Raw genomic sequence first — 23,777 nt, 5'->3', positions numbered from 1 at the left:
GCAGGCTGTGGGATGGCAGGCTGACTCTGTCTGAACCGCAGGAACAGGCTGGCTGGTGAGGACACCTCTTGGTTCCATGGCGGCCCTTCACTTGGAGGGAGGGCCCTGGGGGAGTGGGGAGCCCTGGGCCAGCTCTCTTGGGCGGCTGCACTGGGGCAGCGGCTCCTGCACTGATGGGGCAACAGGAGTTCTATTCCTCGTTCTGTGGGTTAGTTCTGGGAAAATGATCTAAATTTGCTTAACTTAGTCTGCACATCTGTGTGAGGGGGCACAGAATGTTCTCAGGGATCTCTTCCAGCTCTAATACTCTGCATATAGAAGGAAAGGTGTGGCCCAAGGTGGCGAGGGTATGTAGGAGTGAAATGGCCACAGTCTTTCTGGACGGTGATCTGCCATCTCCATAACAACATGTATCAAACACATGACCTCTCAGAGCAGTGATCCCCCAGACCATACCCCACAGGGGTCAGGGAAGCTCCATGAGGGCATTCACTTTCACCACACAGCTTGCATATCACTCAGCGGTCCTCGCACATTGTTCCCTGAATGGCTCACTGACCTAGTGGGTGACCTAGGCCAGGTGGCGCCTTGGCCTCTTCCCATTTCCTTCATTTCCAATGCACTCTGAGTCCCACCCAGCCCTGGGATTGGAACATGTTCCTGCTGGCACCTTGAATAGTGTCACTATTCAGTCTTGACAACCTGCCTCATTCCTACCCGTCTCCCTGCTTTTTTGCACCCAGGAGCCAGAAAGATCTTCCTTAACGTGGCACTGAGCACACGGCCCTGGTCGTACCTTTTCCTGGTCCCTACCACCTTCACTGTGCAACTGAGGCATCGCTTCCGTCTCCTGGTCACCACTCTGCAGAAGTGCCCAACCAGCGTCCTCCATCAACACAGGATGGCCCAGCTGTTCAAGTTCATGCTTCCCACCTTGTGCCTGGAATCTGTGCAAGCCCCCAGGACCATGCCTAACACCCTGACACATCAGGAGGGGAAGGGGCGGGCAGGAAGCAAGGAAATGTGGGAGAGCAAATGCTTCTGCTCTGAACAGACAGAGCTGTCCCTAAAGGGCCTGCTGAAGGGGTCACAACAGGTCAAGCTGGTTTCCCCCTGCTCCCCAGGGGATATGTAGAAACATCTGCATGAAAACACAGAGGTTGCACGGGCTCTGCCCCATGTGGGGAAGAGTATTCTCTACTCTGTGTTTTGTGGATGTTTGAACCTTTTTCAACAAGTACATGTAACTATGCAAGAAAAAGCAATAAAGATAGAAAAAGCAATGTTAGCTCTCAGTGCTAACAACACAACCTCAACTTAGTCACTGAAGTAGAAAAGACAGAAACTCCGGCTGGAACGTGCAGTTCTCGAGTGCCTGGCTGAGCTGTGGAGAAAAGATTACTGGGGTGACCAGCAGGCAAGTGGCACAGGGGACAGAGACGTGCACCAGAGGCAGAAAAATAAGCAAGTCAATAACATGAACACCCACAGACCTGCTATGCAGATCAGGGCCTGGCAGGCACTTAGAACTTTGCTTCTCCCAGACTTTGCACCAATTTGGACATTTCATAGTTTATACATAGAAAACAGAAGTAACCAGTTTATGTGCAAAGGTCAAAACAGAGGAAAAAATCGAACAAAATGTAGTTGCTCAGAGGGTAGAGTCCTACTACTGTTATTCAAACAGGGCTGTGTTCCAATAACACAGAGGGATGCCTGGTGACATCAGTGGGGAGTGAGGGCAGACTCAAGGCTCTCACTCACTGGCCTCCACATGTCTGCCTGGGAGGCCCTGGGGATTGGGGGCAATGGCTGGTTTCCCTTCTCTTCCTGAATTTCATTGAATAAAACAGGGGTTAAGTAGGAAGGCTCAGAGGATCCTCTGGTGCTGGAGAAATCTTGACCACTGATATAAGTTTATTTCCAGTTTATGATTCTAGCATGATGTATCTTTACTGTTAATCACTTGGTATCTGCTGAGTACTTACTGTTTTATCTCCCTTTGAGATTCGGCATGTTTGAATCTTGCTTTGAAGCTGTTCCAGAGAAGAATTTAATCCATCTGTTTGCAAGTTAGATTTTGCCACCTAGGAAAACCAGAGGTTCAGAGATTAGTTTCTAGAAAACTTACTTTGATCAAGAAAATGTTCAGCAAAACATTATCCGGGAGACGGATTAAGCACTGAAAAAAATGAAATCGGGGGAAAACGTATAATCTTATTAGAAACCAGATCAATGCAAATTTAAAGGACTTCTGTATAAGTCATCAGGAAAGCACGAAAAGCCTTAAAACGTTCATGCTGTAACCCAGTAATTCTAGCTTTGGGAGATGCCCTATGGGTGTAACCAGAGCTTCCACTGCAAGCATCTCTATCACACCATTGTGTGAAACCCACCAAATGTTCCTCCAAAATGGAATGGTTAAGTAAAAAGGGCAACACACAGAGGAGAGGGAAGCCATCAAAATGATGTTTTTGAAGAAACTTTTAATGATTATACAGTTTAAACAAAAACTGTAATAAATAGCACCCTTCCCCAATCCCCGCTGCCCAGGCCCTCCCTTCAGCACCGGGAGCCCAGCTCACTTGGCTCTGCTGACCCAGTCACCTCTCCAGCCTCCCTGCTCCCCACTTTTTCTTGCTCGAGCTCTCTCTCCTCTGGGCTGCAGCCCCTGGGATTTTTTTCGTGATCTCTCTAGGACGCTGCTCCCCACTTCCCTGCCTGGCTGGCTCCTACTCCTCCCTCAAGCCTTGGGAAGCACCCCTTTCCCAGCCCAGGTGAAATCCTCCCCTCTCCATCCCCACGCCCCTCACAGGGCCCTCTTCCCCTCTGGAGCCCTGATGGCCTGGCAAGGTTAAGGCCCTCATTCTGGTGTCAGGCAGATCTGGTTCACATTTATTTTGGCTCCATCATTTAAGAACTCTGTGTTCTTGCCTCAGTCACTGAATGACTCTCTGCCTCAGTTTTTTTTTTAGTCTCTGCAACGGGGATAAGAACAGTACTTGCCTCACACAGCTCTTGTGAGGACTCGTATAGCTAATCAAAATAATTCAGTTAGCAGGATGCACGGTGCATAATAACTCAGTGGATGTTAGAAGTTATTACGATCAGTCTCTGACTGCCCGGCTGGAGTGCAAGTCCCACGGGGCAGAGACCACACCAGTATTGCCAGCATCTGGGACAGTGCCTGGCATGCAAGTGTGTGTGGTAAACATTCACCAGATGAAGGATAAAGCTGTCCCACCTCACACTTGATGTTCACTTGCAGATTGGTCAGCAACCGCTGGATTTTCTCTATGAAAATAAGGTCCACAGTCAGGTTGTGGAATTTACTTTCAAACTTGCTGATGACCTCATTAGCCTGTAAAGAAAGAGAAAAAGTTAAAAAGGGGGGCCATAATTTGGAACTTTTGGACTTTAGAAGCAGATGGGACAGGCTCAATTAATGTTGGAAAGGGTATGACTGGCCCATCAGGCAGTGAGCAAGGTGACCACCTTGTAACCAGGCATCCTGGGAGCCCGGCTGGAGGTCGGGGCAGGGTCCACACACCTGGTCCAGGTATTCGCTCTCCATCTTCTCCATGTTGATCATGATTAAACTTTCAACAAACTCTATCCGGGCAGCTTCCTTCTCCAGTCGATGACACAGTGAGTTGATTTCCTCAGAAGAAAAGTTGCCTCCCTCTGAAAACAACCTGAAAATAATTTGGGAGAAACAAAAGCCACTGATCAGACCTGAAACTTTCGACCCAGTCCAAACACTGTGATTGGCAAGGCTTTAGATTAGAAGTACAAGACCGTGGAAAAATAAATGCAGGGAGTCGAAGGAAAGAAGCAGGGAAATCACCCAAATGTCCTTCAAGGGATGAATGGATAAATAAAATGTGCTATGTCTACACAATGGAATATAATTCAGCTCTAAAAAGAAAGGAGATTCTGACACATGCTATGAGACAGATGAGAATCGAAGACATTATGCTAAGTGAAAAGGCCAGACAGTCAAAAAAACGAATATTGTGTGATTTCACCTATAGGCGGTCCCTAGAGGAGTCAGATTCATAGAGACCAAAAACAGAATGGTGGTTCCCAGGGGCTGGAGGAGGGTGAAACGGGCAGTTAGTGTTTAAGTTAATGTTCATATAATTTCAGTTTGTGAAGATGAAAAGTTTCGGAGATGGATGGCAGTGATGGTAGCACAATAATGTGAATGGACTTAATGCCACTGAACTTAACCCCTAAAATGGTTAAAATGAACAATTTTATGTTATGAATATTTTATCACAATTAAAGAATGAAGGGGCAAACAGGACCATGGCCACCTCTCAACAGAGGAAGCCCAGTGGCCCACAGAGGCCCCAGATGCTGACTCCCACCTGCAGTGCTTGATAAACTCAATGTTGCTGAAGCGAAGCTTGCCCAGGCTCTCCTCCAGATACTGGCGGAAGCTGCGCAGGGACAACTGGATGACGTCAACGTAGCTGAGCAGCTCCCGGTGCAGGGTGCTGCTGAGTGAGATAAGCCTGCAGGATATGGGAGCGCAGGGGGGTTACCTGGGTGCGGACGGCAGGCAATCTGGGAGGCCCGGCTGTGGGGCCACCAGAGCCACTGCCTGTCTCCTCCAGGTAGAAAAAGAGGCATCAGGAGGAAGCTTCCAATGCCAGCATGTGCAGGACACCGTGTGGAACTCTCAGGGTGCTGATCAGAGGGTACCCCTCTCCTCTGGCTGGCCCCTGACACGAAATTGGTAAAAGAACCCCCAGGTCCCACTGGATCTGCGTCCTCCTTCCAGCACACACTCTCTTTCTAACTCCTAGCAACGTGACTCCTATGCCCCATTCCTGGAAGAGTGCCTGCAAGTTTCCTTACACCCAAGTCCCTCCTAACGGGCTGCCTCTTGTATACCTGAGCACTGTACAGACACCCGGAAAGCTCCTCACATGAAAAGAGGCCTCCCTGGGCACACGAGAGCCTCCACCTCAAATCCCTGAAAAGCTTCCCTGGAACCTCTTGCTCTGCCCTGAGCACATCCCCACCTAAGGCTGGGCCAGTGCTTCTCCTCTGATGGGAGAATTCTGCCCCCTCCCCATCTCCCCTCATCCCTTGTCCCAGGGCCTCTTTCTGGAAGCTCTTGCTGATTTCCCCTGATAGAAGTGATCTCTCCCACCATGAACACTTCAGGGCACATCGTTTGCACCCCTACATTCTGATTGCATGCACCCTTTTCTCTCTCTGGCTGCTTCCCCATCCCCAGCACCCAGGCCCTGGCCAGATGCTTTGTACAGTTGGACCCTTACTCTTGTGAAGGGGTGAACTGAAAGGAGAACGTTGCTGGGGGCCTGGAACACCTGACTCTTCTTTTATCCCCGGCAGTGGGTGGGGATGGGTAGGGGGTCACTCCTTTGAGAACGGCTACCTGGCTGGGATTCTAGGGCCACGAGGCCAGGGTGGAGACTCCCAGGGCCCTTACTTCTGGCTCTTTGTGGCGTTCAAGAAGATGTGCTCCATGTCATGAATCTTGCGGCGGAAGTTTTTGCTCCTCGTGTTCTGCTCTTCTTGGAACTGGCAGAACATCACCGTCTCCTTCCTCAGCATCTCCATCACTCCCGCACAGTGGGTGTCCAGTCGCTCTTGATGAAGCAAGAGCTCAGCTGAAAAAGGACGAGGGGAGCTGAGGCCCTCTGGGACAAAGCTTTCCCGGACAGTGATGTGCCTCTCCCGGGCCAGCTGCAGAGCAGGGATCATTCGGGCCAAGGTCTCTTATCCTGTCCCCGCTGCCCTCACCAGGGGTTGGCCTGGGAATGCACGCAGATCTCAGGGAGGCCATTCTGAGATGGCCCAGAGGTCTTTAACTGGGAGAGGAGGCTCTGGCCACCTGTGAGCAGGGAGGTCCCTGCTGGTGGAGATGCCCTGCCTGCAGCAGAAGGGAACAAAGCCTGGGAGACAGAGAGCATCTCTCATCCCCGGAGCAGGTGGGATGGGTGGAGGGTGTTGGCAGGGCAGGGATCCGGCGAGAGGGTCTGGGAGGAAACAATCAGCACAAAGCTGGGCAGTCACGGTTTGTCCCTTTAAATCTGTGGCTACTCATTTCCAGTGAACCTGAATTACAACGGACTTTGAAGGTGGAGTAAAAAGGATTTGGCTTCAAGAAGTCCATCATAGGCCTTTAGAGCTAGCAGAGAGCCCCAGATCATCTTACCTGACTCCCCTGCTGCCTGGGTCTCAGTTCTGCCAAAAATAAATTCTGAGGTTTTGCTTCTCTGGCCTCAGTTTTCACATCAGGAGCAAGGAAAGGGGAAGAAAACTGGCCTTCAGGAACATCTTTGTTTGTATTTCTATTTAATGCACACATTTTTCAGATGAGGACAATGAGGTTCCAAAAGTCAAGCAGGTCTCCCAAAGCCACAAGCATTGGGCCTCTGGACCGGTTATCTGAGTCCATGCTCTCTCACTGCTCCAGGCAATAGGAGGTTGGCCGGCATTGTGTGGGGTCTGTGAGCTCTCAGGGTCTATAATGAAGCTTGAAATGTGACTTGAGCCAAAACCTGACAAAGGGTCATTGAAGACACCAACTAAAAGTGTGTTCTCCCAAACTGTTGGAGGCCACTGCCTTAAAGAGAAATGGCAGAAATGTCTTTCAGTGTTAAAAATTATAAGCTGAAAATAATGGCTACCACTTTTGGAGACTCTGGTTTGTACCAGAGGCATGTGATTCCTCACTGTACAACATGCCCTACAGGTTAAGAAGGGATCAGAGAGGTCAGGTAACCTGCCCAGAGTCACACAGCTAGAGAGGTTGAATCTGCTAGCTCTAATTCCTGAACTACAGGCTTGCCGCTAGAGTATAAGCCATGCAGGTGTATGTCTGACAAGTATGTGAGCAGATCTGGGATCCACAAAGTTAAAACAGGACAATTACTCCTCATTTCCTCATCTAACACCTTCTTTAATAAAAAAAGAAATCATAAGTGAGGATTCTGAATACCATCTTCCAACGTGTGATGACAACATGCTAAGTGTCATGCGGGTGCAAACCGGGACAGCTAATGAACACAGAGCCGCAGTGGCACAGACACCAGGGGCCTGGGGTACCTGCTCTGACGTTGTGGATGTCCTTTTCAATCTGCTGGGCTCTTGGCTGGTGCAGGTGCAAACGCAGCTCCAGTTCTGAATCCAGCTCATCAATCTTGGTGGCCACGATGACACGGGTGTTGACAGCACATTGGTCAAACCACTTTTCTAAGTGTTCAAAGAAGCCAGTTCGAAGCCTGAGGAAGAGAAGTGTGAGGGTCAGCAACGGCGATCATGGAGAGACCTTTCCATACTGATACATAAAGTGCTTCCATTTTCCACTCCTTCTTTCTTATTTTATTCCCCACTACATTGGACTATCATTCATTTAACCAGACACCCTGCTGGGGGATACTGGGTGGTTTCCAATGGTTTGTTCTTACAAAGAAGGCTGCAATGAATAACCCTGTACATACGTCAAGCGTAGCATAATTTCTATGGATAAATTCCCTGAGAGGGAATTGTTGAATCAAAGCCTAAAATACATTTGCGAATCTGGTAGATACGGCCAAACTGCTTCTGTCACAAGGCAACCTGAACTCCCATCAACAATAAATAATAGTTCCTTTTTCTCTGTAGCATCAGAATGTACTGTCAAACTCTTGAATTTCATAATTTTGTCATATTATGACTGAGACTGAGCACATTTTCATGTGCTTAAGGCAATTAAATTTCTTTTTCTGTGTACTACCCATTAATATCTTTTGCCCATTAATCTAGTGTGCAGCTCTTTTTTTCCTTATTACTTTCTAGGTGCTCCTTATACATATTTACATATTGAGAACATGAAGTCCTTTGACTGAGATGTGAGTTACAAATATTCTTCCCAGTTTATTATTTTGTCCTGTTAAAAATGTACAGTGATTTTCCTGGCTATGTATTGTTAAGATGTCAGTTCTCCCCAAATGTGTCTATAGATTCAATACAATAACCATTAAAAGTTCAGCAGATGTTTATCTTCTTATGGGAACTGATGAGCTGATTTCAAACTTACATAGAAATACAAAGGGCCAAGGATAGTCAAGACAATCTTGGAGAACATCAAGGTTGGAGGGCTTTACACAACTAGACAGTAAGACTTAGTGTAAAGCTATGGTAATCAATCAGGGGACATGGTGACACAAGGATAGCCACTTACAGAAACAGAAGAGGCTCAGCAGAGCCGTGGAGAGAGGAGAGTCTTCCCAAATGGCCTGGAGTTAACTGGTTATCCATATGTGAAAGAAATGAATCTGACTCCTACCTCACACATAAACAAAACCAATTCCACTTGAATTATACACCCAACTATGAAAGTTTATAACATTTGTAGTAGATAACACAGAATATTTTCATGACCTTGGGGCAAGCAAAGATTTCTTAGATAAGACAGAAAGTACACTAAACCTAATGAAAAAATTGACGACTAGGACCTTATTAAAACTAAGGATTTCTGTTCATCAAAAGTTAACTTTCAGAAAGTAAAAAAGGCAAGCACAAAGAGAGGATGAACATTTGCCATGTATTTAACTGACAAAAAAATCATATCTAAGATAGATAACTAACTTCCATAAACTAAAAGAAAAAAGATACCAGAAAAAAATGGGCAAAAGATTGACTAGGCATTTCCTTAAAAAAATTCCTAAATGGTTAACAAGTATATGACAAGATGCCCAACATCATTACTCATCAGGAAAATGCAAATTAAAACCACAATGAAACACCACTATACACATACCAGAATGGCTAAAATCAAAACCAAAAACCATTGACAATACCAAGTGTTGGTGAGGATGTGGAGCAACTGGAACTCTCATACGCTGCTGTAAATTGTTAAAAACAAAACCATTTAAAAAAGCTCTTTGGTAGTATCTCTTAGTTGTATCTCCTCAAGATGGACGCACATATAAGTCAATGTCTCAACAATTCCACTCTTAGTTATATATCTAACATATATGCACATGTTCACCAAAAGACTTGTACAAGAATGTTCAGAGCGGCATTGCTGGTATGGCCCCAAATGGGAAACAACCCAAATGTGCATCAGTTGTAAAATGGATACGTAAAATGGGTCATCTTTTTTTTACAATAGAATATTATACAGAAGTAAAAATGAGCTATAGGCACACTCAAAAATATATATGAATCTTACAAACACAATGAAAGAAGCCTGACATAAAATAATATATCCAATATGATTCCATTTAAATAAAGTTCAAAAACAAGCATGATTATAAATCAATAAAAAATGTTAAAAACAACCCCAAAACAAATAAAACAAGCAAAACTAATTCAGAAGTTAGAATATTTGTCACCCTTGGGGAAGAGAGGGCAGTGACTTGTGACGGGTATGTTACGAGGGTTCCTGGATGGTTGGTCGTGCTCTCTTTCTTGTGGGTACTGATTACTGGGTGTATTTCCTTTGGACAATTCTTTGAGCTATATATACTCAAGATTTCCATACTTTTTTGGTATGTATGCTATTCTTCAATATGCAAATGCAACTGGCTGAACATAGAACCATTTTTGGGGGTTAGTCCCAAGGCTAGATGGCTTTTGGTTCAAGACTCTGACATTACAGGGTCTAAATTCATATCCTGAATTTAATCACTTCCTATCTCAGAGATCTTGTCCAACTTATTAACTCTGAGCTTCAGTTTCTTCGTCTGTAAAATGGGCTAATTATAGCACCCCTCTCATAGTTATTGAGAGTATTAAACCCTTTCAACAAATATTAGCTCTGGTGTTGGTCCTTGCTTTTCTTCATCCCATGGTCAATGGTGAGGGCCTGTGATAGAGGAAGGAGAAGGATGAGGTTCAAAGCAGGAGACATTTCCAAGGTGAGATGACACTGAAGTGAAGGAGAACAGAGTCCCAAGGCCTGACCTTACTGCTTCTGCTCCCTGACTCTGGTCACCTGTCCATGTGTAAACATGGGAGGTAGACTAACCAGGTGATCTCTAGCTGATCAATCCTAGCTATGATATTGTAGTGTCAGGATGGCAATGCAAATGCTATCATCCGAAAGCCAAATGCAAATTTCCACATTTGTTCCAAATTCAAACGTGAAGGCCCAGAAACTTGCACGTTAGGGTAGCATAGCTAAATGCTCAGTGGTAAAATTATTCTATATTCTTCACTGCCCTTTTTTTAAATTTTCTAATTTTCTGCACTAAATGTGTTACATAATAAGAGCAAAATACCATACTGATATATTCATATCTATGGTCTATATCTATATACTTAAAAAAAGAAAAGAAAAAGAACTCTAATACTATAGACATGCCAGAAGGGAGAACCCAGAAATACCTTGTAGGGAAAACATTATTTCTTATGTAAAAGGCCCAGGCCAGCAAGGCGTCCTGGGATAGGCAGAAGGCTCACTCTCACAGAGGATGTCTGTGACTGCAAAAAATTCCTGGGCATTTGCTACTTTTTATTGTGTGTCTCATCTCTAGCCTCAGTTACTTACGTTTCCTTTTCCAGCTGAAACCAGTCCAATCTTTCGTTATAATATTTCACCTTGTTAATAAAACCCAAAGAGAATGAGAATAAAAGGGGTTTTTACTTACTGTTTCTTAATTTCTAAAACTAGTCTGGGCGGAATGACTGCTTGTCCTAGGGCCTCGGCACTGGAAGCGTCACTGAAGAGAATGGCAGAAAGGGTGGAATGGGGTCTCTTGCTACTGTCTTCTTGTTCCAGGGGTAGGAAGACAAAGTAAGTATTCCCACTGGAGGTTGTGAAGGACTCCATGTCCTGTAGACTCTCTTCCTGGGCTTTGACCTAGGCAGAAAATAGGACTTTAGACTTGACATGATCAAACAGGCTTGGTGATCCCCATCACAGGTTTCTTGACATCAGAGGTTGTAAAACTGTGGGCCAAATCTTGCCTATATTTTTTTTTCCCAGACAGTGCTTTTAAAATTGGGAAATTCTACCTAGTGATCTGGGTTTCTGATTTCTCTTAAAAATCAGAAAATCTGACAATTCTGAGCCTACATTCCCACATGGCATCATTAGCTGGAACTGAACAATGGCTACAAAGTTGTCATAGACTGAATATTGGTGTCCCTCCAAAATTCGTATCCCCAATGTGTTGGTATTTGGAGGTGGGCTCTGGAAGGTCATTAGATCATGTGGGCAGAGCCCTTCCTCATAAATGGGGTTAGTGCCCTTATAAAAAAGACTGCAAAGAGCTCTTGCCCCTTCCACCATGTAAAGGACACAGCAAAAAGGCAGCTGTTTACGGACCAAGAAGCACACTGAAGCTGCCAGTGTGCTTGAGTTCCCAGCCTCCAGAACTGTGATAAAGAATGTTTATAAGCCACCCGGTCTATGGTATTCTGTTACAGCAGCCTGACAGGACTAAGACAATAATCTCCACCACTTGTCACTATTTTACACTTGGTGTCCAGCCCTCTTTTCTATTACATGCCTGTGGGCGTTTGAGTTTGGGGTCCCTGTTCAAAAAGAGGTCTAAATGCCAATTCTTTCACAGAAATAAAGAAAAAGTCTTTTGCAATGCCATAATTACTATACTGTGAGTTTGAATGTGTTCTGAGGACAAGATTTACAAATATGAGATCGCTTCCCTGCACTCTAAGGAGAGCTGCCTGCTAACCTGGATATGGCTCTATTTTGTTACACAACCAGAGAACAGGAAGAGAGAGAGAATGGAGAGGCTAAGTTGATCTACACAATAAAGAGGAGCTGGGAAAGAGAGAGGACCAGGGAAGGATGAGGAAAGTTGAGGGGTGGCTTCAGAGTAGGCTGCAAGACGGGTTGTGAGGAGGGTGAGTTTTAAAAGCAATACTGTAAGTCAGAATTGGATCCCTGTGGACAAAAATAACAGGTGTGCATACATTTGGAATTCCTCATATGAACCTCAATGGAGCCTGGGCCACTGGGGACCCCAGCTTGTATTAGGGATGCACAGAGTGAGCAGAGCACACTTTCCATACCCGAGAGTGAATCCATGGCTGGCCTACCTCATCCACAGGTGAACTTTCGTGGTCTTCCTTTTCCTCCTCTTCTTCTTCCTCCTCCTTCTCCTTCTCGTGCTCCTCTTCCTCTTCATTCACCTCCTCCTCTCTCTCCTCCACCTTTTCCTTCTTCTCTTGCTCCTCTTGCTCCTCTTCCTCCTCTTTCTCTTCTTCTTGAACCATCACATTTTCCTGGCTCAGGGCTGGTTTTAAGGAGCTGTCTTTTTCAACTTGCATTTCTTCTAATCCTAGAATAGAGTCCTCCCTGGATTCCTCCAACTCTTCACTCAGGACAGACTTTTCCTGTGGTCTCACTACCGCGTCTTGAGTTGTGGAGGACTCAGTTTCTTGATCTTCTTCTTCTGTCTCTTCTGCTGGCCTCAGGGAACTCGTCCCCCTACTTACGCTCTCCTCACCTTTGCTCCTGGCTGCTTTAGCTCTCTGTTTTCTCCTCAGTTTTCTCATTCTCTCCTGGAAGTCCTTTGCATGTGGTTCTGTTGATGACCAACCCCAAAGCACAAGAAGAGACAGGTTACCAGTGCAGGCTGATTGGGCCTCCCCAGGCCCCAGATACACAAGAATGAAGTCAGGGAGACTCAGACTTGACTTGTAAAAATGTTACCTGGTTCCCTCAATTGGAAAAAGACTTCCCCATTCAAGTTCTACAAGGAAAAAACACAGGACACTGAATGAGCAATGCTGCCTTCCTCCAGGGTGCCACTTCTGAGGGCCTCTCTTTCCTTTCAAGGAAAAGGACCGGCCCCTCCCTCTTGACATCTGGTGCAGGCCTTGACCTCTTATTTCATGGGGGTAATCAGGGTGTTCCCAATCAGTTTTCCTTAACCCCAAGCAGGCTAGCAAAACTTTCATCACACAGAATAAAATCTTGTTCTGACACATTTTGATAGTGATCTGGGGCAAAGAATAACAAAGTATAAACTGAAGTATGCAAACAGAAGAGCGAGAATCTGCTGCACCCATTGCTGGATGTGAACACACAGAATGAACAGGATTTACATGACCTGGGAGCCTCCTGAGAGCTCTGAGGCCTGGATTCTGAGCCCTGCAAACTCTTTAAATCTGAGAAACAGATGATCTCTATAGGACGCACTTTCAGCACTCCTTGGTATCCTGACAAAGATTCTAATTCCCCACGGGTTAGAGATCCTTTCAAATTGAGTCAAATAAGAACTAGAAGTCATCTTCCCCCCTTTGCTTCTTGGTGAGTGGCTGGGTTTTTCTGTATCCCTTTCCATACCTGTTCAAAGATCTCACGGACGCAGAAGTGTTGGCTGAGGGCGGAGCTGTAGGAGTTGAGTTCCTTCAGTATGACCGCTGGGTACTCCATCACTTCCTTCATCAGGAGGCCATGGAAACTCTCATACCTGGGAGGTTGGTAGGTGAGACCACCATCTAAGTGGGGCTGGCTGGGCATGAGACACCTCAGCTAAGAGCCATGTCCTGGACCACATGGAGGTGGGCTAGTATCTGGCATTTAGTTCTACACAGAGCTGCCACCTCGCTTCAATAATAGTCCTTGGTTTGTTTTGCTATTTTTCTGATCTCACAAAGAACATATATTCTTTGTAGAATGTTTAGAAAACACACATGAGTTCTCTGCGTGTTGTAACATGGGTTCCTGTTTCCTATCCACTGTCCTAACCCAGTCCTTGAACTTTACCTACATTATTCCATCAAACCCTCCAAAGCGCCAAGGCCCAGACTTTTACCTCTTTCCTAGGTAAGAAGACCAAGGTTCAGGGGGTTACTTATTTGCCTTAAAATATTCTTCTGAATCTAAGTACTGAAATCAATTGGCAGTGAAGTTTCATCTCTGTGAACTGTCCTCACGGAATTAGTTGTACAAAAGCACAAGGTTCAAGGCAGATCACAGGGACTTGTTTTTAATATTGAGAAGCTGGAACCAATCTTAAAAAGTTCATCAACTTGAGTACGGTTAAATCAGTATGAAGCATCCATATCAATGAATGCTACACGTTCATTTAAAAACGAAATATATCTGCAGTTATAGAACAATTAGCAACCTTTATTTTAAAAAGCATTATATATACATATATATGTATGTATCTCCACATACACAACATATACAAATGTCTATGTCCATTAAAAAGGAAGAGTTGGGTAGGAATGAGGGGAATTATCTATATGTTTACATTGCTTGACTTTTTTTCTTTAACAAAGAGCATGTATGCTTTGAAATTTAAGAAAGTGGGAGAGGACCCATGCTCTTGACCTTTAAACTACATGGCCTTGTAACCTCCCTCCATAGACTTTTCCAATCAAATTCCCCCTGAAAGCTTTTGGGTTGGCTGAGAGCAGAGCTGCAAATGTTCTCCAAAGTTGGACACAACATTTTAATCTTGAGCTTGCTAGGCACACCCCTGGGCTCCTAAGCAGGCAGCCTCTGACTTTGAATATGAATTCCAAGCCATCCCCTTCTGCGTTTTAGGGTCCGGTCTGCCCACCTGTATTTCATATTCTTCAGAAGATCTTTGGCCTTTTCCAGGTGAAACTTCAGGGTATTCTCATTGCTTTGCTGCCTCAGCTGGTCCAAGAGCTTGTCGAGGTGAGCCTCCTGGGCCTGGCAGCCGCACCCCAAACAGGAGGAAGCAGATGTGAGTTACCAGAGCTCAAAGACTGTACGCGACCTGCAGAGACTCTGTCCCTGGAGCTGTGGTCCAGGTGCCCCGAGCAGGCCCAGGACTCTCTTTTCTATAAAAGGGGCACCGAATGTGCCAACACCCTTACTGTCACTGCTCTGAGCCTTTGAGCTCTTCTCTCTGCCTAGAATATTCTTCTCTGTCTACTTCACATCCCTGGAGACCTCGCTTAGATGGGACTCCTCGAGGACAGGTTCCTCCACCCACCCCGCCAGGGCAGGCCCCCGCTCCACCTTCCGGAGGCTCCTAGTCCTCACTCTCCTCATCTGTTGTACTTGATGTCAGATGCTGAGTACCCCTCCACCCCAGACGGTGTGAAGGCAGGTAGGTGGGGACCAGCTCATGTCCCGTGGGGACAGGAGGACTGCCAGAGGTAGATGCTCCATGCCTCCAAGTCTGTCTGTCTCACAGACACATCTGGATCTGGGACCCATTGCACGGCCTGGACCTGACTCAGGCAGAATTCCCCTCCTCCCATCCAGTCCCATGACCAAGGTGAGCCTCAGTCTCCCATCTGCTCAAGTTTTATAGCTTGAGGTTTTACACTTGAGTCAAAGATATGCTTGGGGTTAATTTTTATATAAAAGTTAAAATATAGTATGTATAATATGGTGGGAAGTAGGGATTGAAGTCCTTTTGTTCTTACATTTGAGTGCTGGCTGAGTTCACAGGCCACTGAGCAGCGCCACTGGGCGCTGACAAGCTGAGTGTGGCCCTTCACTCATCCCCTGTGGGGGCTGCCCTGGATGCGGGGGTCCCACCTGGTTCTCCTGGCTGTGCTTCCGCCTCTGCTGATCCATCCGCTTCTCGAGCTCCAGCTCCTGCATCAACAGCATGCCCTGATGTGCCTCCCACAGCTGCACAGCCTCCTGGAAGTAGCTGAAGAGATTTGAGCTCTGCCACTCTGCCTTCTTTGCCACGGCCTCAAAGGATTTCTGCAGTGGCAGAACGCAGAGAAGGGGCCGTAAGTGCCCACCAGCCCAGGGTGAGCAGGAGGGGCCCGCTGGCGGGGCTCCCTCGCTGACCTGTGGAGGCCCTGAGTCTCATGGGACTGGCCATCACTGCGTGGGCACTACCCACAAGGTTGTCTTCTGGGCCACATCTTGGCTCATGCCCCACCCCACCCCAGGACAGCATTTCTGTTTTGTCCAAGGCCATGCGCTTGTTTTGACTGACCTGAAGTCCCATTTCTACACCCGTTCCCTGTCCACTGAAGTCGCTGACAGGAAGAAGAGTTTGGGGCCAAGAAGGAAGAAGGAGCCACCCCAGACGTGAGCCTGGTCCCTCAGGTGGGCCACACCCACCTTGGCCTGGGGTACGTTTCCTTCTCTGGAATTCCCTGACTCAGCATCTGAGCCACACGCCACACCCTGCTGTTAAATCCTCACCTCTCCCCCTTTCATATGGGTTTTATGCTCTCATGGGGTCTGGGGTTGGCAAACTATGGCTTTTGTGCTAATTGTAGCCTTGTGCCTTTTTTATTTAACCTTGGGAGCTAAGCACAGATTTTACATTTTTTTAATGGCTGAAAAAAATCAAAATAAAATATGTAATGATGTAAAAATTATATGAAATTCAAATTTCAGTGTCAACAAAGTTTTCTTGAAATGCAGCCATCCCCATTCGTTTCTGCATTGCCTAGGACTGCTTTTGTGTGACAACAGCAGAGCAAGAATTTGTGCCGGAAACCTGACAATACACAGAGCCTAAAATATTGACTATCTGGCCCTTGACAGAAAATGTCTGCTGACCCTCTGCTTGAGACTCTAAGTATCTTGGGATGGGGGCTTATTGTTCCTCGTGACCTTCAGCACCCAAACTCAGCAAGGGCTCGGGAAGTCCTCACTGCCCGGGACTGTTCGCTTGGAGTCCTGGTGGCAACAGCGGGGTGGCTGGGGAGCCAGGCTGAGCCTGAGTGCTGTTCCAGAGGGGCCGGCCGTGACCGGGGATGGACTCACGAGTGACAGGGAAGTTGTAAGCCTAAGGACTCCCACTCCTCCCACAGCCCAGCACCCCGGGCAACCCTCCCACCCAAATCCTGCTCTCCAGCTACGCACGTCCAAGACCTCCAGCTCCTCCTCCACCTTGCTCTGGAGACTTCCCACCATCTGGAAGAAGGACAGGCTCACCAGGCCCTCGGCCTCCTCCTCAGTGAAGGCTTTCCAGTCCAGCAGCTGCTGCTAGAGAGGGACAAGGCAGAGCCTGGCTCAGGGCTGGTCCTGTCCCCTGAGACTGCCTCCCACCCATCCCTGAGAACCCCGGAGGAAACTCCCACAGCAGTGAAGATGGTCCAGCTTTCCATCCACTATGTGCAGGTGCTGGGTGCTGCCCCTGTTCACTGACTCCCCCAGAGGTGTTCTCAGTAGCCTTGTTTGGCAGGCAAGGAAACTAAGGCTCAGAGAAGTGAAGGAACTCGTTGGAGCCCACACATCTGACAAGTGGTGAGCCCAGATCTGAACTCAGAACTGTCCTACTGCAGACCCTACAGGCATAAACCACCACCCTAGATAGCCTCAGCGTTGCTCCAAACCAGACAGGGCTCCCATCTCCTGTTGGAAACTATGACAAATGAAAAGTGAGCTCTCTCTATTAATAAAGCCTTGACTTTTGCACAGAATCTAATATAAATTAACCTCCCCCAAATTAAGAATTTCTCTCCAGTTGTATACTTCCAATGCTGCTGAACAGGAAACCAGGTGCCCTCTGTCAAGCTCAAAGTGCTCTTGGGGTACGTGATGACTTCAGCACTCATCCCTTGCTTGCACCCAAAAAGTGCAGTGAGCATGGGCACAGGTGTCAGCACTCAGGGCCAAAGGGGAGGGGTGAATGAGGAGGGGGTGAGTGCCAGGGGTGTGGTCTTGGGAAGGCTCTCCAGGGCACAAGGCTCCCCTCCCAGCTCACCCTCCGGGCTTCACTCCCAAGGTCTGACACCCTCTAAAGGGCTAAGTGAGAGGCCTGTGACTGGCCCTAAGGCCATGGAGCAAATGGGCAGAGTCCTGTGGGCTCCGGCGGCCCCCAGAGTTCTGCAAACTTGGTCTTCTCATCTCCAGATGGAGCCAGCGACACTCACTCTGCAGGACCTTGTAGGATTCAATGAAAGTGGGTGGAGGAGGGTGGCACAGCCCCCAGGAGCGCAGTACCTGCACCATGTATTGTACTGGAAAGTGCTCTGTTCCCCATGAACACTGCTCATCTCAGAGTCCTGGAGGCAGAGCAAAAGCTCAACAGACTGACACATGAGGGGTAGAGCAGCAGGAGCTTCTTGGGGGCAGCAGGTGGACCCTCATGGCTTGGGGACTCCTACTGCCACAGCTGGCAGGTTAGACCATCTTCAAAATGATTAGCCTCTTCTGGGTTTTTCATCTAAACAGTTTCACCAAGGAGGCAGGGAGGGGGCATTTTGACAAAGTATGTCCTTGTGCCTCAGAAAACCAGGCACTGTAATTGAAGGGGTCTGTGAGTGAACTCACTGTCTCACCCTCTAACAGGCAGGCAGGTGGAGGGTAAAGTTGGGGCTGATGGCAGAGGCAACACTATTTATAAAAGGCAAGCATGGAGATAACTCCCATGATATGACCTCCACCGAATAAATAATGTCAACTGTCACAAATGAACTCATTTACCAAACAGAAACAGACTCACAGACATAGAAAACAAACTTATGGTTACCAGTGGGGAAGTGAGAGGAGAGGGATAAATTACGAGTTTGGGATTAACAGATACTAAATACTATATATAAAATAGACAAACAACAAGGTCCCGCTGTATAGCACAGGGAACTAGATTCAATATCTTGTAATGGCCTATAATGAAAAAGAATATATATATATATGTATATTATATATATATATTTTATATAATATATATAATACATATATGAAACCAAATCACTAGGCTATACACCAGAAACTACCATAACACTGTAAATCAACTATACGTCACTTTAAAAAACAATAATAATAATGTCAAGTGCCAAAAGTGATAGAGGGTCAAGAGTGAAGGCTGAGGTGATCTGACAGTGTAAACTTTATCTGTGGAGTCAGGGAAGGCTTCCTGGAGGAGGTCATGTTGGGGCTACTGAGGGGTGGGTGGGAAAAGCTGGGGAGGAGGGGGTCCAGGCTGCAGGAGCAGCTTCAGAATGCCCAGAGGCCAGTGAGGAAGGAAAGCAGGAGATGCAGGCTGGAGAGGGGCAGGGGTGTGCGGGGGACATCAGGCCCTGTGTCCTTTGCTCCTCTCCTCAGATGGGCTGGGAAGGGCACCCACCTTACACTTCTGCACTTGGGCCAGGCACTCCTGCCAGGTCTTCTCGTACTGCAAGCGGATCTGCATCATGCAGTCTACGTGGTAGGCATCTCCACGGGTGGAAAAAAACACGTCAGCATCTCTTCCAGTAGGAAGTAGGGGGGAGGTTAGGAGAGGAATTTCCCATCGTTAAGGGAAGTGACTTCTCCCCAGCCAAGTGCCTCGATGGTGGAGATAACTTAGACCAGGGGCTGGTATCTTCCTCCTCACAAAGTTCTCAATACCTACCCAAGATACGGACCTCAAATAAGGAGCCACCCTCTTCTGCTCTTGACTCAGTTTCAAGGCTGGTGAAACTCTTTTTGGGGAGTTGTACCAAGTCATAAAACAGTAACCGGGTTGCAAATTAATGAGAGTTTACAGATCATGTCTGTGGTGAATTCCTTAAGAAGGGAATGGACTAGCAGAACGGTCAGAAGCTGATTGATTGATTGACTGACTGACTGACTGATTTTCTCCTCCTCCCCACTGTTTCTCATTTTTAGTCACCTCAGTGTGACTCTTGGTGTCTAAATAAGCAAATGAAGTTTAATGTTCCCAGCAGATAACACAAAGACTGTGTGGTGATTGTTCCTCGACAAGGGCTGGGGAGGGCAGATTGGGTGGCAGTCAGAATACTGGGGAGGGCAGATGTGCAGGGGAGCTGGGGAGCAGAAGCTCTAAAGCTGGTTTCTCCCATCCCCAGGACCACTTCCTAGGCTAGTATAACCTACCCTTCCTGTGAAGCCACTGTGATGAAGCCCCCAGGGGTCTCTGTGCTTCTGCTCCTGAACCCCTGTGACCTGCTCCCCACTCTAACCTTATCACTCCCACCTCAGAACCTTCCACGGGGTTCCCACTGCCTTCAGGATAAAGTTCAGCCTCTTACACACGGCCATGTGGCCAACATAGTCTGGCCCTTTGGCATCCTCCAGCCTCCCCTGCCACCTCCTTTCCCGAAGGCCCCAGCTCGGTCTGGTCTTTCAGCCTCCCCACATACTGGTCTTCCTGCTTGGAATGCTCCCTTGAGCCCTGGGCTTGGCTAACTCAGACTTGCCTTACAGGTCCCAACTGGGTAATCACTTCCCTGGCAAGGTCTTTAACCAGGCTGAGTTCCCAAATACATATTCACATAGCTGGTCACTTGTCCACTCTGCTGTGACATCCTGCATGGTCTGACTTCAGCTCTGGGCTGGAAGCACCCAAGGGGAGACCTGCCCTGCTGGTTACCAGGGCCCAGCACCATGCTTGTTCCTAGGAGGTGCCCAGTGAACAGTAACCATGGGTATTATTTGGAGTCTCAGGGTTCTTACCCTTGGTATTATAATATAATACCTTTGGAATTATAAACCTGAGAGCCCTGGGAGCAATGGTGAGTACTACTAACCAAAGTACCCAGGTCAAATCCAGCTGTGACACTTCATTAGCTGTGTGACCTTGGGCAGGGTACTTCACCTCTCTGTGCCTCTGAGACCTCCTCTATCATAGGGCAACAATGACACCACTGACCTCACTGGGTTGCTGTGACCCTTAAAGGAGATGGAAATATTATATATCTTCCAGAGCAAGACTTGGCGAACTTTTTCTATAACAGGCTAGACAGTAATATTTCCATCTTTGAGGGCTCTGTGGTCTCTGTTGCAACCACTCATTTCCACTATTGCAAAGCAGAAGCAGCCAGAGACAGTATGAAAACAAATGAGTAGAGCTGTGTTCCAATGAAATTTATTTACTGTCAATGGCCCATGGGCTGGAGTTTGAAAATCCTGGTTATAGAGAATTTCTAAACATACCATTTATTCTTGAGCACTGAGTAAGCCAGACACTAAACTATGACTGGACGGCAGGATAGCACGTGATTCTTACATCAGCCCCACAAAGTAGGCACCTTTATTTCTGCTCTTGAGATCCCTATTTTATGGAGGAGGAATTTGAGTTCAAGAGAAGACATGAATCCCCCCGAGTCACAGAGAGGGGACAGTGCAAAGCTGGGCACCAAACCCACATCTCTCTGCCTGCAAGACCAAGTGCTTAACCTCACATGCCCAAGATCTGGCCCTCCCGCTGCCCTCGCAGGTGTCCTTGGAGCCATCCCTCTGGCTCTATGCTGTGGTCAGGGGTCAGAGTGCAGGGCTGGCATTGCTGCAGGCTGGGCAGTGACTCAGGAGGTGGTGGGAGGGAGGAGGGGGCTCTGCCAGGCAAGGTCTTAGGGCCCAGTATGAACCCTCAGAGTTTACTCTTCCCTCCACACCCCATCCCTCCTTCCCCAGGAGGGATGCGCCACTCCCTCCTGAATTTGTAACAGACTGTCATATAAATGACTGGCCGACAGACTGAAGCTGCTATGAAGCTACTACCTGAACAGAGTTTCCGAGAGAACTGAGTGGGATCCCACAACCTCACTTACCGAGGTGCTTATTCAGGGAGTTGAGAGAAGAACGCCATTCCATTAGCTGAGCTTTGCTGTAATTGGGGGGCAGGAGGTCACTGGGGAAGGAAGATAGGACAAGTGAGCCATGCTTGAGTAAAACAGTCACTTGCCAAAATTGGTAGCATCTTCAAGGAACATAGGTCCAGGGTAGCATCTGTGTAAATAGTGAAGAAACAAGTGACTTGTGGGGATCTCTGGGTGCCAGAAACATACATCATGAAAAGGTCTACTAATATTAATGTGCCCGTTACTTAGGAAGCAAAACCAAATATTCCGACTGCAAAAGAAATCCAAATGGTTCATATCACTTGACCAAGGAAGTCACTTCAAGGAACCTAATCAGAACTAAGAACATAAGATGCATACAAAGTTTATGCATTAAGGCAGTTGCTTAACAGTCCTGTTAATAAACACCCCCAAAATCATAAGCAACCTTCATAAATTGGGAATTGTCTAAATAAAGTACATGAATTCTCTTCCGTAGTCATTAAAAAGAGTATGACAGATTGAAAAGTGATCAGTATTGTTAGCCCCTCCCACCAGGAGGTAGAGTCTACTTCTCCATCCCTGGATCTGGACTTGGCCATGTGATTTGCTTTGGCCAGTGGGATACCAGCAAACATGACAGAAGAGGCTTGGAAAGGGCTTGTGCATTCTGTTTGCCCTCTCTTGTCGTAAGGAGTTCTGCTACCACCACCACCACCCCTATGCCTGGATTAACCTGGAGTAGGCTGGAGAGCAACTGGAGAGAGGCCTTAGCTAACCCAGCCTGGGCTCCAGACACAGGAGTGAAGCCATCCAAGACCATCCAGCCCCAGCCGCTGGCCCACAGAATCATGAGAAGCAAAAAATGATTGTCGCTTTAAGCCACTAAGTAAGTTTTAGGTGATGTTTAATGGCATGGAGAGATGCATATGGCATATTATTTATTGTCCAAACCAGGATATTTCTGACAGTGAGGGGGGATGCTACTTACGATTATCTAGGACAAGATGTGTAACCCAGGATGGTGGTCTTGGGCACCCCACTTACAGTGGGCCAGTAGAGAGCAAAAGGTAGATACAGGAGTGTGCAGGGCACAATCTCAAGTCCAAACATTGTACTAAATGCAATATGGTATTCTAGGTTGGGTTCTGGAATAGAGAAAGGACGTCACTGGAAAAACTCATAAAATCCAAAAAAGTCTGGTATTTAGTTAATGACAATGGACCAAACTTAATTTCTTACTTTTGACAAGTGTCCAGTGGCCATGTACAAGGACAGCAGGAGGGAAACTGGATTAGCAGCACACAGGAATTCTGCGTGCAATCTCTGTGACTTTTCTGTAAATCCAACATTACTCCAAAATACAAAATTTATTTTTTAAATAATTTTTAAATTACATGCACATATGCTTATTGAGTCCAGGAAAATCCATGAGGATTCTCCTAGGACTTTGGATAACTTGCTCTTCGGGCACTGAGAGTCTTAGCAAGACCCTCCACCCCTCTGCCATCACTGCCCACAAGCCTGTAGAGGGCCTGGCATGAGCGGAAACAAGGATCCTCACTGGGTTTCTGCGGTTTCCAGGGGAAGGCCTGAAGCTGTGGGTCTGGACAGGGTGTGGGGCTGCCTGTGATCCCGTATGACGCAGTTCCCTGGAACAGCTCCTCAGACGTGACTGGAAGGCTCCCTAGCTGCTGACAGGTGAAGAAGAACTAGGTGGTGTCTACGTGGTGTGCTCTGTGGGAGCGTCAAGACTTCCTTGCACAAACACCACAAACCCAAACCTTCCCTCTTGACGCTCACTGGAATTTTGTGATCAAGGCTTTGCAAATTTACCTGTAAGTTGTGCGCTTAAGCATTGTGTTTGCAATGTTTCCAGACACTGGAATTGTGTCCTGATTTCACCTTTTTATACAGCCCCACTACTGAGTCCTGTAAATGTACTCTTGCCCGTGATCTCTTAGAGATGCCCCCACCTTCCTCCAGGCCAGACCATGTCCCCCACCCAGCTCTGTGCTCGGCCTGCAAACACCACCATTGCATAGTGTGTCCTAGCTGTGGCCAGAAGAATCAATGAATGCATTTTTCTCCATGTCTTTGGCCCTGTCTCTCCTCTCCACTCAAACAGTAGCCAGCCCCATGTTCACCACCTATGCGAGGGATGTGGTGGGGCAGAAAAGACATCAGCCTAGAAATCTTTCTGCATTTTGTTTGCAAAAGTCTAAGTTCTCAGGAGAGCCGAGAGTGTTGATGAGGAGAAGGCATTTGTGGGAGTGGGCTGAGATCCCTGGGGAGGAGGGGGATTCTGGGGACCACGACTATCTCCTCACCCAATAGAAGGCCACCGGGGGGAGGTGCAGACAGAGCAG

The 23,777-nt window shown here is 47.3% G+C and overlaps 1 protein-coding gene across 4 annotated transcripts in view; it reads right to left on the bottom strand.

Moving 5' to 3' along the window:
- The window catches only part of CCDC180 (coiled-coil domain containing 180), a 50,751-nt gene that overhangs the window by 14,064 nt on the left and 12,910 nt on the right, over nt 1-23,777 (bottom strand). For 3 of the 4 annotated variants that reach the window (XM_031677323.2, XM_072959775.1, XM_072959774.1), the window contains 15 exons: nt 21,400-21,479; nt 18,975-19,063; nt 16,769-16,891; nt 15,473-15,646; nt 14,517-14,632; nt 13,289-13,415; nt 12,653-12,692; nt 12,037-12,524; nt 10,620-10,831; nt 7,090-7,265; nt 5,468-5,648; nt 4,374-4,520; nt 3,551-3,695; nt 3,245-3,361; nt 1,989-2,087 (listed from right to left, as the gene is read on the bottom strand). In XM_031677323.2, the coding sequence (XP_031533183.1) occupies nt 1,989-2,087; nt 3,245-3,361; nt 3,551-3,695; nt 4,374-4,520; nt 5,468-5,648; nt 7,090-7,265; nt 10,620-10,831; nt 12,037-12,524; nt 12,653-12,692; nt 13,289-13,415; nt 14,517-14,632; nt 15,473-15,646; nt 16,769-16,891; nt 18,975-19,063; nt 21,400-21,479 (2,314 nt within the window). Of the gene's footprint in view, nt 1-1,988; nt 2,088-3,244; nt 3,362-3,550; nt 3,696-4,373; nt 4,521-5,413; nt 5,649-7,089; nt 7,266-10,619; nt 10,832-12,036; nt 12,525-12,652; nt 12,693-13,288; nt 13,416-14,516; nt 14,633-15,472; nt 15,647-16,768; nt 16,892-18,974; nt 19,064-21,399; nt 21,480-23,777 lie in introns of those variants that run through there. The other variant, XR_012072092.1, reaches the window with a different exon arrangement.

Source organism: Vicugna pacos, chromosome 4 (genome assembly GCF_048564905.1).
Source record: "Vicugna pacos chromosome 4, VicPac4, whole genome shotgun sequence".
In the NCBI taxonomy this organism is placed as follows: Eukaryota; Metazoa; Chordata; class Mammalia; order Artiodactyla; family Camelidae; genus Vicugna; species Vicugna pacos.
Note: the sequence above shows the minus strand (reverse complement) of the source record. Positions and strands in the feature narration are given on the sequence as shown.